The sequence below is a fragment of the Portunus trituberculatus genome, chromosome 11, assembly GCF_017591435.1.
Source record: "Portunus trituberculatus isolate SZX2019 chromosome 11, ASM1759143v1, whole genome shotgun sequence".
NCBI lineage: Eukaryota > Metazoa > Arthropoda > Malacostraca > Decapoda > Portunidae > Portunus > Portunus trituberculatus.
Window position 1 is genome coordinate 5,500,940 of NC_059265.1, and position 15,127 is coordinate 5,516,066.

General features: G+C 37.6%; 1 protein-coding gene across 7 annotated transcripts in view; it reads right to left on the reverse strand.

Moving 5' to 3' along the window:
• Nucleotides 1-15,127, reverse strand: part of LOC123502368 (membrane metallo-endopeptidase-like 1) — an 83,908-nt gene that overhangs the window by 57,408 nt on the left and 11,373 nt on the right. For all 7 annotated transcript variants that reach the window (XR_006673981.1, XM_045251541.1, XM_045251540.1 and 4 more), the window contains exons 6-8: nt 2,351-2,503; nt 2,076-2,162; nt 1,278-1,405 (exon numbers count right to left, since the gene is read on the reverse strand). Coding sequence is in view for 6 of the 7 variants with exons in the window: in XM_045251541.1 (XP_045107476.1) it covers nt 1,278-1,405; nt 2,076-2,162; nt 2,351-2,503 (368 nt within the window). In the remaining variant the exon portion in view is untranslated. The remainder of the gene's footprint in view (nt 1-1,277; nt 1,406-2,075; nt 2,163-2,350; nt 2,504-15,127) is intronic.

A 15,127-nucleotide genomic window follows, 5' to 3' on the forward strand; every position in this document is an offset into this window, starting at 1 on the left:
TCTCCTCCAAACCTAGTATCTTCTTTGACCCACTGAGTTAACACATTTTCCATTGCCAGTGTCAATAGTGTATTTCCCATGTTGTCTCTGATCCTTCCATTGACCAGTCCTCCCAACACACCTCTTTACAATTAAAATCTCCCATCATTATAGTTCGTTCACAGCCACCCAACATTTCTTCCAGACATGTTCCTGTATCACTTATCATTTCTTCATATTCCTGTACTGACCATGCATTTGTCTTAGGTGGTACGTACACCACTATGTAGTGCCTCTTTTTCCTTCATTAGTTTCTGCTCTGATCTTTAGCACTTCTGCCTTTCCCATACCTTCTTTCACTTGATCCACCTTTATATCTTTTTAACCAGCAACATCACTCCTCCTCCCATCTTACCTACTCTATTTCTTTTCCAAACATTATATTTCCCTTCTCCAACCATCATCAGGTCTTCTCCCTCTCTCAGTTTTGTTTCAGTAAGACCCACAATATCTGGGTTCTTGTCCCTCAAGTAATCGTTGAGTTCTAAAATCCCTGATATCACTCCATTTATGTTGGAATACATTACATTCCGCTCATACGTAAGTTTCTTTAGTCCTTTCTTACTGTACTTTTCTGGGTTATGAACCACTTCCTCAGTCTCATATCCAAGATTCTCCAGAAAAACTCTGTGTGTGTGTGTGTGTGTGTGTATTTACCTAATTGTATTTACCTAATTGTAACATACGGGAAAAGAGCTATGGTCGTACTGTCCCGTCTCCATATCTACTAATGTCCAGCTTTTTCTTAAAATCATGAATATTCTTTGCGTTGAACACTTCCACGTCTAAACTATTCCATGCTTCCACCCTTCTATGAGGGAAGCTATATTTTTTTCACATCTCTCCTATAAGTGGCCATTTTTAGTTTTTTCCCATGCCCTCTCGACATTCTTTCATTCCACATACACAGATCTTCCCTATCCATTTTTTCCATGCCAATCATCACTCTGTATATTGCTATCAGGTCTCCCTTTCTTCTGTTTTCCAGGATCGGAAGTTGCATTCTGTTCAGTCTGTCTTCATAAGTCAAATCTCTTAAGTCAGGCACCATTTTTGTTGCAGCCCTCTGTACTTTCTCTAGTTTCCTTATGTGTGTGTGTGTGTGTGTGTGTGTGTGTGTGTGTATGTGTATGTGGTGAGTCAGTGAGTCAGTGGTGTGTCACAATGTAGTGAGAGTGTTTCTGAGTGGAGTGTGTACGAGTGGCAAGTGAATACTATGAACAGATCCAGAGACTCACAATTCATAGTAGTCTTGCAACACCTTTATCACAATATCCAAGCCCTGGTACTTTGAAACTCTGTACGTTTCAATGTTTGCATAATCAATGTTGAGAAATTTCTTGAGCACTGTCTCCCAGTTGATAGGCTGCAAAGTGGGACAGCATTGCTAATCATCATGAGGGAACAAGGATGGGTGGGATATATATATATATATATATATATATATATATATATATATATATATATATATATATATATATATATATATATATATATATATATATATATATATATATATATATATATATATATATATATATATATATATATATATATATATATATATATATATATATATATATGAATGAAGAGAAAGGTCTAAACTTTATGTTAAAAGAGTCATGACTTATACTAGTTATGTAATATGATAATTATATAATTAGTTAATTAATCAATTTAATCTGCCTAAGAAGACTTGTACCTATGATACTATAATTACTTAATGAATCATGGTTTGTAATTTTTTGGTATTGGCCAAGGCCAGCAAAAGTACAAAAAATGGCCACTGAGAGTCTCACTTTCTAGAGAAAGGTAAAAAATGGGCCATATTAAAAGTGGAGGATTAGTGAAGTGTTATAAAGCTTGCTTCTTGAAAGAGTTCAAGTCATAGAAAGGAGAAAATACTGAAGCTGTCAGGAAGTTACAAAGTATATCAGGGAAAGGAATGAACATTTGAGAATACTGGTTCACTCTTGCAATAAGGTGGACACTGGACAGAGTCACTGTACTGTATCTTGAAGAAATGGTTTCCTTACCGTGTTAGGAAGATCAGTGACATAATCAGTGGAATGAATGTTCCAGTTAGCAAGGTCTAAGATGAGGTCTGGTAGGTAGGACTGCATCTGTGGAAAAGGAAGAGAGGTGATAACTGATGCCACCACGACCACCACCACCACCACGATTGATTTCTTCCTGTCTTTTACTAAGCCTTAGTTTATCAAGCCTGAATCTGCTGCTGTTACTGCTGACCTGAATTCTGTGGCTAAACATTTGGCTACACTACATTATAACCCATTTCTTTAGTACTCACTTCAGAAAGCTCTATCAAGAACTTCCTTGTGTTGCTTATAGTTTCAGACAACAATTTCTCTGCCACCTCATCAGTCAGGTGGTTCATGAGTTGCAGCTGAACCACAGCATCCTTCATTCTGACCAGTCTTGCCTCCAGTCCATCCCCACTTCCCTGCAAACACAGAGGAATCACATACTGTTCTAAAACACTCATGCATTGCAACTCTTCTACATTCAAAGAGCATTAGTTGGTGTGACAGGTTTTAAGGATGATTTCATGGATCTAGTGACAGAATGACAAGATTTCTATATAACATAACATAACATAACATAAATAATAGGATAACAAAGGGCCACCAGGGCCCATCTAGGTTATCCTGTATCAGTCGCACAGCGACCTCGTCATCAGTACTTAAAGATACACTTACAAGTACACAATACATTATATACTAATTCAAAATATTTGGCCCATTAACAGGGCTAAGTCCTGCAGCGAATTCCTCTACAATCTGTGATCCCCATACATGGGGATCATGTCTTGTTTAACTATAGTGAATTTCTTATAAAAACTATCATTCAGCGCTATACATAATTATAAATCTAATAAATTGAAGTGCTTATCTAATCTGTTTTTAAACATTGTCAAACTAGTGCTATTTACAACCCTCTCTGGCAATGCATTCCAGAAGTCTACCATCCTATGACTAAAGAAATATTTTCTTATATCTAACCTGCAGCTTTGCTTTCTAATCCTCCTGCCATGATTTCTAGTCCTACTTCCTCCTCTAAGGTAAAGAAAGATCTCACATCTATGTAGTTTGTATCTGAGAACATTTTAAATAACTCTATCATATCCCCTCTTATACATCTCCTCTCAAATGAAAACATGTTTAATTCCTTTAATCTATCTCTATACTCCAGGCGCTTTATTTAATGCTGGTATCATCCTAGTTGCTCTTCTCTGAACTGCTTCTAACATGTTGATATCCTGCCTATAATGGGGTGACCAGGCCTGTATGCAATACTCTAAATGGGGCCTAACATAGAAATTATATAAGCTACGCACCACTTCCTTACTTTATAACTAACATTTCTATTTATAAAACCCAGGATCCTATTTGCCCTATTTCTTGCTTCTAAACATTGCTTTGAAAATTTCATAGTCCTGTCTATCACTACTCCTAAATCCTTTTCCTCTACTGCCTCTAGCCAACATCCTCCATCTCATAGCTAAAGTTTGTGTTGTCTTTACCTAAATGCATAACCTGACACTTTTTAGAATTAAACTCCATCTGCCACCTGTCTGCCCATGCTATCAGCCTGTCCAGGTCTCGTTGTATTCTGTAATTGTCCTTTTCAACCTGTACTGCACATGCTATCTTAGTATCATCTGCAAACTTTGATACTTTGCTACTAATTCCTATATCTAAATCATTAATGTACACCAAGAAAAGAAGAGGTCCTAGCACTGATCCTTGGGGTACCCCACTAACCACTTCCTTCCACTCAGACATTGCCCCATTTGAAACTACTCTCTGTTTCCTATCAGAAAGCCATTCACTAATCCAATCAACTAACCTACCCCCTATCCCATGTAGTCTCAATTTGTACACTAGCCTCCTATGCGGTACCTTATCAAACGCCTTGCTAAAATCTAGATATATAACATCTATGCTATTTCCATCATCTAACTCCTTGGTAATATATTCTAAGATATCAAGCAAATTTGTAAGACAGGACCTCCCTCATCTAAAGCCATATCATTAACAAAAGAAGCACTCCTGAGAACCCAGCTCATGATCTGTGTAGCCTTTGAAAATTGAACATTTCATTCGTAATGAGGCATGTTAGGAATGTGAGAGACAAAGGAAGAAGATTCATGAGATACTTCTGAAATACACAATGAATAATACCGAGGACACACACACACACACACACACATACACACACACACACACACACACACACACACACACACACACACACACACACACACACACACACACACACACGCTAGAACAAGAAAAGAGGATGCATGGAAGAGGTGGAGAAGGAAAAGACGGATTAAGCAGTGGGAAAGTTACAAAAGAGCAAGAAATGAATATGTGTTGATTAGAAGAGAAGAAAGAAAGAAACAAGAAAAGGATATAATTGATAAATGTAAAGACCAACCAAGGCTTTTTACAGACATGTGAACAACAACATCAAAAATAGAGAAAGTATTGAAAGTTTAGAAGTAAATGGAGTATGCAGTGAGGATCCCAGGAAATGGCAGAGGCTATGAATGGATGCTTTCGGAAGGTATTCACAAAGGAGACTGCTTTTGACAAACCACTGGTAATGGAACAGAAAGGGATTATGAAGGAGTTTCAAGTAACTGTGGAGGAGATCAAGAATATGATGGGGAGTTTAGAAGTGAGAAAAGCTGTGGGACCTGATGGGGTATCAGGATGGATTTTAAGAGAATGCAGGAGCAACTGGCAGAAAAAGTTTGTGAAGTAATTGATGCCTCATTAAGGGAAGGTGTAGTGCCCCAAGACTGGAAAAGAGCTAACATTGTCCCAATTTATAAATCAGGTAACAAGAGAGACCCATTGAACTATAGACCAGTGTCACTTACAAGTGTGGTAGCTAAGATGTGTGAGAGGGTGGTGAAGAATAGATGGACAGACTTCTTGGAGAAAAATGACATACTTTGTGAGTGTCAATTTGGTTTTAGAAAAGGGCGTTCATGCACGACAAACCTGATATGTTACTATTCGAGGGTGATAGATGTAATACAGGAAAGAGATGGTTGGGCTGATGGAATATATCTGGATTTAAAAAAGGCCTTTGATAAGGTACCACACCGGAGACTGATCTGGAAACTTGAAATGGTAGGAGGAGTGCATGGCAGTTTACTAAAATGGATGGAAGACTTTTGGTAGGAAGAGAAATGAGAACAATAATTAAGGACAGACCATCAGAATGGGGCTTGGTGGAGAGTGGAGTTCCACAGGGATCAGTGTTGGCACCAGTAATGTTCGCGGTCTACATAAATGACATGGTGGATGGGGTGTCCAGTTATGTGAGCCTATTTGCAGACGATGCAAAATTGTTAAGAAAAGTGAGATGTGACAAAGATTGCGAACTACTCCAGGAAGACTTGGACAGAATATGGAAATGGAGCTGTACATGGCAAATGGAGTTCAACACGACAAAATGCAAGAAAATAGAGTTTGGCAAGAGTGAAAGAAGAATCAGGAGTATGTACAAGATAGGAAATGAAGACATAAAACCAGTCATGAAGAAAAAGACCTTGGGGTGACAATTACCAATGACCTATCGCCAGAGAGACATATAAACAAAATAATTGGAGAAGTATTGAACTTATTGAGGAACATAAGAGTGGCGTTCGTATATTTAGATGAAGAAATGATGAAGAAAATAATTACTGCAATGATAAGACCGAGGCTTGAATATGCAACAATACAGTGGGCTCGAACTTAAAGAAACACATAAGGAAACTAGAGAAAGTACAGAGGGCTGCAACAAAATGGTGCCTGACTTAAGAGATTTGACTTATGAAGACAGACTGAAAAGAATGCAACTTCCGACCCTGGAAAACAGAAGAGAAAGGGAGACCTGATAGCAATATACAGAGTGATGATTGGCATGGAAAAATGGATAGGGAAGATCTGTGTATGTGGAATGAAAGAATGTCGAGAGGGCATGGGAAAAACTAAAATGGCCACTTATAGGAGAGATGTGAAAAAATATAGCTTCCCTCATAGAAGGGTGGAAGCATGGAATAGTTTAGACGTGGAAGTGGTCAACGCAAGGAATATTCATGATTTTAAGAAAAAGCTGGACATTAATAGATATGGAGACGGGACAACACGAGCATAGCTCTTTTCCCGTATGTTACAATTAGGTAAATACAATTAGGTAAATACACACACCCTGGAAAACTGAAGAGAAAGGGGAGACCTGATAGCAATATACAGAGTGATGATTGGCATGGAAAAAATGGATAAGGAAGATCTGTGTATGTGGAATGAAAGAGTGTCGAGAGGGCATGGGGAAAAAACTAAAATGGCCACTTATAGGGAGATGTGAAAATATAGCTTCCTCATAGAAGGGTGGAAGCATGGAATAGTTTAGACGTGGAAGTGGTCAACGCAAGGAATATTCATGATTTTAAGAAAAGCTGGACATTAGTAGATATGGAGACGGGACAGTAGAGCATAGCTCCTTTCCGTATGTTACAATTAGGTAAACACACACACACACACACACACACACACACACACACACACACACACACACACACACACACACACACACACACACAATGAATTGGTGGAGAAGTCATGGAGGCTAGCCCAGCAGGAAACAACAAGGAAGATTTGGTTGAGAAGAGATCTCGGTGAAAAGGAAAGAGAAATGTTAAATGAGTTGAGAAAGGAGGCTTTGAAAAAAAATGAAGAGAGGACAGAAGAGGAGAAGAAAGAGTTTTTCTGGAGAATCTTGGATATGAGACTGAGGAAGTGGTTCATAACCCAGAAAAGTACAGCAAGAAAGGACTAAAGAAACTTACGTATGAGCGGAATGTAATGTATGTCAACATAAATGGAGTGATATCGGGATTTTAGAACTCAACGATTACTTGAGGGACAAGAACCCAGATATTGTGGGTCTTACTGAAACAAAACTGAGAGAGGAGAAGACCTGATGATGGTTGGAGAAGGAAATATAATGTTTGGAAAAGAAATAGAGTAGGTAAGATGGGAGGAGGAGTGATGTTGCTGGTTAAAAAAGATATAAAGGTGGATCAAGTGAAAGAAGGTATGGGAAAGGCAGAAGTGCTAAAGATCAGAGCAGAAACTAATGAAGGAAAAAGAGGCACTACATAGTGGTGTACGTACCACCTAAGACAAATGCATGGTCAGTACAGGAATATGAAGAAATGATAAGTGATACAGGAACATGTCTGGAAGAAATGTTGGGTGGCTGTGAACGAACTATAATGATGGGAGATTTTAATTGTAAAGAGGTGTGTTGGGAGGACTGGTCAATGGAAGGATCAGAGACAACATGGGAAATACACTATTGACACTGGCAATGGAAAATGTGTTAACTCAGTGGGTCAAAGAAGATACTAGGTTTGGAGGAGAGGGAGCATCGTCAAGACTGGACTTGGTCTTTAGTACAGAGCCAATGGTCATTGAGGAGATGAGGGTGGAGTGCCCTTTAGCAAAGAGTGATCATGCAGTTTTGGAGTTCAAGGTGATAGATGAAGAGAAATCTAGAAGAAATGAAGAATATAAAGTGGGAAGATGGAATTATGCCAAGACAGATTTTGGAAACCTAAAGAAATTCTTTCAAGAGACAAATTGGATGAAATTCAAGAGTGCTAAGGAGCAAATGAAAAGTGGAAGGAATTTATAAAAATATACAAAGAAGGTGAGAAAAATTTGTACCAATAAGACAACATAGAGAAGTTGGAAAGCAGGACTGGTTTAACGATAGATGTGAAAAGGCTAGAACAAGAAAAGAGGATGCATGGAAGAGGTGGAGAAGGAAAAGACGGATTAAGCAGTGGGAAAGTTACAAAAGAGCAAGAAATGAATATGTGTTGATTAGAAGAGAAGAAAGAAAGAAACAAGAAAAGGATATAATTGATAAATGTAAAGACCAACCAAGGCTTTTTACAGACATGTGAACAACAACATCAAAAATAGAGAAAGTATTGAAAGTTTAGAAGTAAATGGAGTATGCAGTGAAGATCCCAGGAAATGGCAGAGGCTATGAATGGATGCTTTCGGAAGGTATTCACAAAGGAGACTGCTTTTGACAAACCACTGGTAATGGAACAGAAAGGGATTATGAAGGAGTTTCAAGTAACTGTGGAGGAGATCAAGAATATGATGGGGAGTTTAGAAGTGAGAAAAGCTGTGGGACCTGATGGGGTATCAGGATGGATTTTAAGAGAATGCAGGAGCAACTGGCAGAAAAAGTTTGTGAAGTAATTGATGCCTCATTAAGGAAGGTGTAGTGCCCCAAGACTGGAAAAGAGCTAACATTGTCCCAATCTATAAATCAGGTAACAAGAGAGACCCATTGAACTATAGACCAGTGTCACTTACAAGTGTGGTAGCTAAGATGTGTGAGAGGGTGGTGAAGAATAGATGGACAGACTTCTTGGAGAAAAATGACATACTTTGTGAGTGTCAATTTGGTTTTAGAAAAGGGCGTTCATGCACGACAAACCTGATATGTTACTATTCGAGGGTGATAGATGTAATACAGGAAAGAGATGGTTGGGCTGATGGAATATATCTGGATTTAAAAAAGGCCTTTGATAAGGTACCACACCGGAGACTGATCTGGAAACTTGAAATGGTAGGAGGAGTGCATGGCAGTTTACTAAAATGGATGGAAGACTTTTGGTAGGAAGAGAAATGAGAACAATAATTAAGGACAGACCATCAGAATGGGGCTTGGTGGAGAGTGGAGTTCCACAGGGATCAGTGTTGGCACCAGTAATGTTCGCGGTCTACATAAATGACATGGTGGATGGGGTGTCCAGTTATGTGAGCCTATTTGCAGACGATGCAAAATTGTTAAGAAAAGTGAGATGTGACAAAGATTGCGAACTACTCCAGGAAGACTTGGACAGAATATGGAAATGGAGCTGTACATGGCAAATGGAGTTCAACACGACAAAATGCAAGAAAATAGAGTTTGGCAAGAGTGAAAGAAGAATCAGGAGTATGTACAAGATAGGAAATGAAGACATAAAACCAGTCATGAAGAAAAAGACCTTGGGGTGACAATTACCAATGACCTATCGCCAGAGAGACATATAAACAAAATAATTGGAGAAGTATTGAACTTATTGAGGAACATAAGAGTGGCGTCAGATATTTAGATGAAGAAATGATGAAGAAAATAATTACTGCAATGATAAGACCGAGGCTTGAATATGCAACAATACAGTGGGCTCGAACTTAAAGAAACACATAAGGAAACTAGAGAAAGTACAGAGGGCTGCAACAAAATGGTGCCTGACTTAAGAGATTTGACTTATGAAGACAGACTGAAAAGAATGCAACTTCCGACCCTGGAAAACAGAAGAGAAAGGGAGACCTGATAGCAATATACAGAGTGATGATTGGCATGGAAAAATGGATAGGAAGATCTGTGTATGTGGAATGAAAGAATGTCGAGAGGGCATGGGAAAAAACTAAAATGGCCACTTATAGGAGAGATGTGAAAAATATAGCTTCCCTCATAGAAGGGTGGAAGCATGGAAGTTTAGGTGGAAGTGGTCAACGCAAGGAATATCCATGATTTTAAGAAAAAGCTGGACATTAATAGATATGGAGATGGGACAACACGAGCATAGCTCTTTTCCCGTATGTTACAATTAGGTAAATACAATTAGGTAAATACACACACACACACCCACACTACAGAAAGGCTGATATTGAGAATCTCAGGAACTATTTTAAAAATGTAAACTGGGAGGAGATGGAAAACTCAGAGACGATGCAAGAGAAGTATAACTTATTTTTGGAAATATATAAAACAGAGTCAGGGAATATGTCCCAAAATATAGACCTAAAGAAGAAGGAAAGAAAGATTGGTTTAATGCAAGGTGTGCTAGGGCAAAGGAGAAAAGAGATGGAGCATGGAAAAGATGGAGGAGAAATAGAAATCCAACAAATAAGGAAAACTTCAAGGCAGCGAGAGATGAATATGTTAAGGTAAGGAAGGGAGAGGAAAAGAACTTTGAAAAGGACATTGTCGAAAAATGTAAGGAGCCACCAAAATTGTTCTATAGATTCATAAATAGAAAAATTAGACAAAGAGAAACAATAGAAAGGTTAAAAGGAGAGCACAGGATGGTGGAAGACCCAAAAACTATGGCAGAACTATTAAATAATAAATTCCAGGAGGTATTTACTAAGGAATCTAAATTTGAAAGGCCACAGGGTAATAGAGAGACAGTCTATATGAAAGAGATTAAAGTAACCAAGTTTGAAATAAAAGAGTTAATGAAGGAACTGGATGAAGAGAAGGGACCAGATGAAGTCTCAGGCAGAATACTGAAAGAATGTAGGGAAGAACTAGCAAGTCCTATATACAACATCATAAAATGCTCAATAGAAAATGGAACAGTACCAGTAGAATGGAAAAGAGCTGAGGTGGTTCCCATATATAAGAGTGGAAGGAAGGAAGAACCTTTAAATTACAGACTGGTATCACTAACTAGTGTAATATGCAAGATGTGTGAAAGAATAATAAAGAAACAATGGATCGAGTTCTTGAAGACAACAAATTAATATCAAATAGCCAATTTGGTTTTAGGAAAAGAGGTCTTGTGTAACTAATTTACTGAGTTTCTATTCTAGAATAGTTGATAGAGTACAAGAGAGAGAGGGATGGGTTGACTGTATTTATTTGGATTTAAAAAGGCATTTGACAAAGTGCCACATGCAAGATTACTATGGAAGTTAGAGGAGAAGGGTGGCTTAAAAGGAAGCACATTGAGATGGATAAAAATTATTTGAGAGAGAGAGAAATAAGAACGGTAGTTAAAGATATGAAGTCCAAGTGGAGAGCAGTAGAAAGCGGAGTGCCACAGGGGTCAGTATTGGCACCAATACTTTAACTCATTTATATTAACGACATGCCAGAAGGAGTGAACAGCTACATAAATCTGTTTGCAGATGATACGAAACTGTGCAGAGTTATAAAGCAAAAAGAGGATTGTGAAAAACTGCAAGAAGACCTAAATAAGATATGGGAATGGAGCAAAAAGTGGGAAATGAAATTCAATGTGAACAAAAGCCATGTCATGGAAATAGGAAAGAGTGAAAGACGACCTGTGGGAATCTATAAGATGGGAGATGGAGTAGAACTGGAGAAAGTAAACAAGGAAAAGGACTTAGGAGTGACGATGGAAGAAAAGAATCAACCAGTAAGCCATATTGATAGAATTTTTAGAGAAACATGTAATTTGCTAAGGAATATTGGAGTAGCATTTCACCACATGGACAAAGAAATGATGAAGAAATTGATAAGTACTTTAATAAGACCCAGATTGAAATATGCAGGAGTAGTGTGGACCCCTTATAAAAAGAAACACATAAGGAAATTGGAGAGACTACAAAAAATGGCTATAATAATGGTTCCAGAATTTGAAGGGATGACATATGAGGAGAGACTAAAGGCTATGGATCTACCAACCCTGGAACAAAGAAGGGAGAGAGGAGACCTGATACAAGTATTTAAATTGATCAACGGAATGGACCAAGTGGATAATGAGAAACTGATCCTGAGAGAAGAATATGACATTCGAAGCACAAGATCACATAGTAAAAAGCTGAGAAAAGGAAGATGTCTGAGTGATGTTAAAAAATATAGTTTCCCGCAAAGATGTATTGAGACGTGGAACAGTTTAAATGAAGAAGTAGTGTCTGCAACGAGTGTGCATACTTTTAAAGTAAGATTGGATAAGTGTAGATATGGAGACGGGGCCACACGAGCATAAAGCCCAGGCCCTGTAAAACTACAACTAGGTAAATACACACACACACACACACGAGAGACACGGTCAAGGGCGGATGCACTGGCGCGGTTCCGACGATCAGCTGATCTTCAATACATACCTGTTGTATAGTATTTACAGTGGCCTGGGCAGGTAGTGTGGACTCATTTTTTTTTCCTCATGAACTCAATTATTAAGGAATAATGAGTGAAAAAGATATTCCATCCAAATACAGACACGAGAATAGAGAAGGGGCTGATGATGACTATGTTGGTGAGGGAGAACGCGTATTCGAAGGGTTCGATACGACGACTATGTCACTACTTAAGAGATTGTTCAATATTGAATGTAAATGTAGATAAACGTAATAAATAAATAAATAAATGTAAATAAATATAAATGTAGATAAACTGATAAAGGAGAAGATGGAAATGAAAGAGAATAAAGAACAGGAAATGGAGTTTATAAGACTGAGAGAAAGGATAAGAAAAGTGGAAGAAAATGAAGCTAGGCTAAGAGCGGAAAACGAAGAACTAAAAAAGGAAGTAGCTAACTACAAAAAGCAGATGGAAGAAGGACTCGGGAAAGCCGAGGAAGAAAAAGAGAAGCTGAAAGATTTAGTAAACAAGGAAGAGGAAAGAGTACAGTACGTGATTAAAAAAGAAGTACAAGCATGGAGAGTCCAAGATAAGAAAGATAAGGCCGATTTTCAGGAGGTGATTCAAGAACAACTTAAAGAAAAAGAAGAAAATATGACAAACAAAATGATAGGAGTCCTCAAGACAAAAGAAAATTTTGTTAGAGAAATTGCAGAAAAAAAAAGAAGTGTAGTCGTATTTGGAATAAAAGAAAAAAATATAATAGACCAAAAAGAGAAAAAGAAGAAATGAAATCAGTCAAAGACCTACTGAAAAATCTTAATGACGAAGATAGGCAGAACTTGGAAGAGGAAGTAGAAGAAATAAACAGAATGGGACCATATCAAGAAGGAAAAACGAGACCAATTAAAATACTACTAAAATCACAAGCAGCAACAGAAGAAATATTATATAGAACAACAAAACTTAGAGAAACAGAGGGCTGCAAGGATATCTATATAAAGAAAAATAGAAATGAAGAAAGGAAGAGATACAATGAACTGGCAGCAGCAGTAAGGGAAAAGAATAATGAAAGGTCAGAAGAGAAGAAGGCATTTTTTTGGAGAATTCTAAGAGACAGGATAAGGAAATGGTATATAAACGCGAAGGAAGAGAAAAAAGTGGAACAAGTTTAATTAAAAATGATAAAGGCAAAAGACTAAAAATTATATATATGAAAATAGACTGGGTTTTATCAAGTAAATTAGAATTAAGAGATTACATAAGGAAAGAAAATCCAGATATTGTATGCTTGGCTGAAACAAAACTAAATGAGGCAATCATAATAGATTTGGATAATAGGTATAATGTATGGAGAAGAGACAGAGTGGATAAAGGAGGAGGAGGAGTCATGATAATGTTAAGGAAAGAGATAGTGATAAACAAAATGGAATGTGGGGAAGGAAAAGCAGAAGTATTGTATATTAAGATGCATATTAATAAAAAAGAGATAACAATCATTGTAACATATGTGCCACCAAAAAAAATTCATGGACCAATCAAGAATATAAAGACATGATAGATGACACAATAAGGAGTCTAACGAAAATCATTAAGGAAAGGAGAAAAGTGATATTAGTAGGAGATTTCAACTAAAGAAGTGGACTGGGAAAATTATGAAAGTGGTATGGAAGAAGAAGCCTGGGGAGAAAGATTCTTGAACTTAATGATAGACAATATGATGGACCAGAGAGTAAAGGAATGCACAAGATTCAGAGGAAACGACGAGCCGGCGAGATTGGACCTAGTTTTTACAAGGGGTATACAAATGAATGACGATATAAGATATAAGTGCCCATTGGGAAAGAGTGACCATGCAATATTAGAAATAGATATAGAAGAAGGAAAGGAAGATAGAGACGATTCATACAAAGGAGACCGATTAAATTACAGAAAGGCCGATATTGAGAATCTCAAGAACTATTTTAAAAACGTAGACTGGGAGGAGATGGAAAACTCAGAGACAATGCAAGACAAATATAACTTATTTTTGGAAATATACAAAAAAGGAGTCAGGGAATATGTCCCAAAATATAGATCAAAAGAAGAAGGAAAGAAAGATTGGTTTAATGCAAGGTGTGCTAGGGCAAAGGAGAAAAGAGATGGAGCATGGAAAAGGTGGAGGAGAAATAGGAATCCAAAAAACAAGGAAAACTTCAAGGCAGCGAGAAATGAATATGTTAAGGTGAGGAAGGAAGAGGAAAAGAACTTCAAAAAAGATATTGTCGAAAAATGTAAGGAACAACCAAAATTGTTCTATAGATTCATAAATGGAAAAATTAGGCAAAAAGAAACAATAGAAAGGTTAAAAGGAGAGAACGGGATGGTGGAACTATGGCAGAACAATTAAATAAAAAATTCCAGGAGGTCTTTACTAAAGAATCCAAATTTGAGAGGCCACAGGGTAATGGAGAGACAATCTATATGAAAGAGATTAAAGTAACCAAGCTTGAAATAAAAGAGTTAATGAAGGAACTGGATGAAGAGAAGGCAATGGAACCGGATGAAGTCTCAGGCAGAATACTGAAAGAATGTAGGGAAGAACTAGCAAGTTCTATATACATCATAAAATGCTCAATAGAAAATGGAACAGTGCCAGTAGAATGGAAAAGAGCTGAGGTGGTTCCCATATATAAGAGCGGAAGGAAAGAAGAACCTTTAAATTACAGACCGGTATCACTAACTAGTGTAATATGCAAGATGTGTGAAAGAATAATAAAGAAACAATGGATCGAGTTCCTTGAAGACAACAAATTAATATCAAATAGCCAATTTGGTTTTAGAAAAGGACGGTCTTGTATTTACCTAGTTGTAGTTTTACAGGGCCTGGGGATGCTCGTGTGATCTCCATATCTTCACTTATCCAATCTTACTTTAAAAGTGTGCACACTCGTTGCAGACACTACTTCTTCATCTAAACTGTTCCACGTCTCAATACATCTCTGGAAACTATAATATCTCTCAGACATCTTCCTTTCTCAGCTTTTTACTATGCGATCTTGTGCTTGGTGTCATATTCTTCTCTCAGGATCAGTTTCTCATTATCCACTTGGTCCATTGTTGATCAATTTATAGACTTGTATCAGGTCTCCTCTCTCCTTCTTTGTTCCAAGGTTGGTAG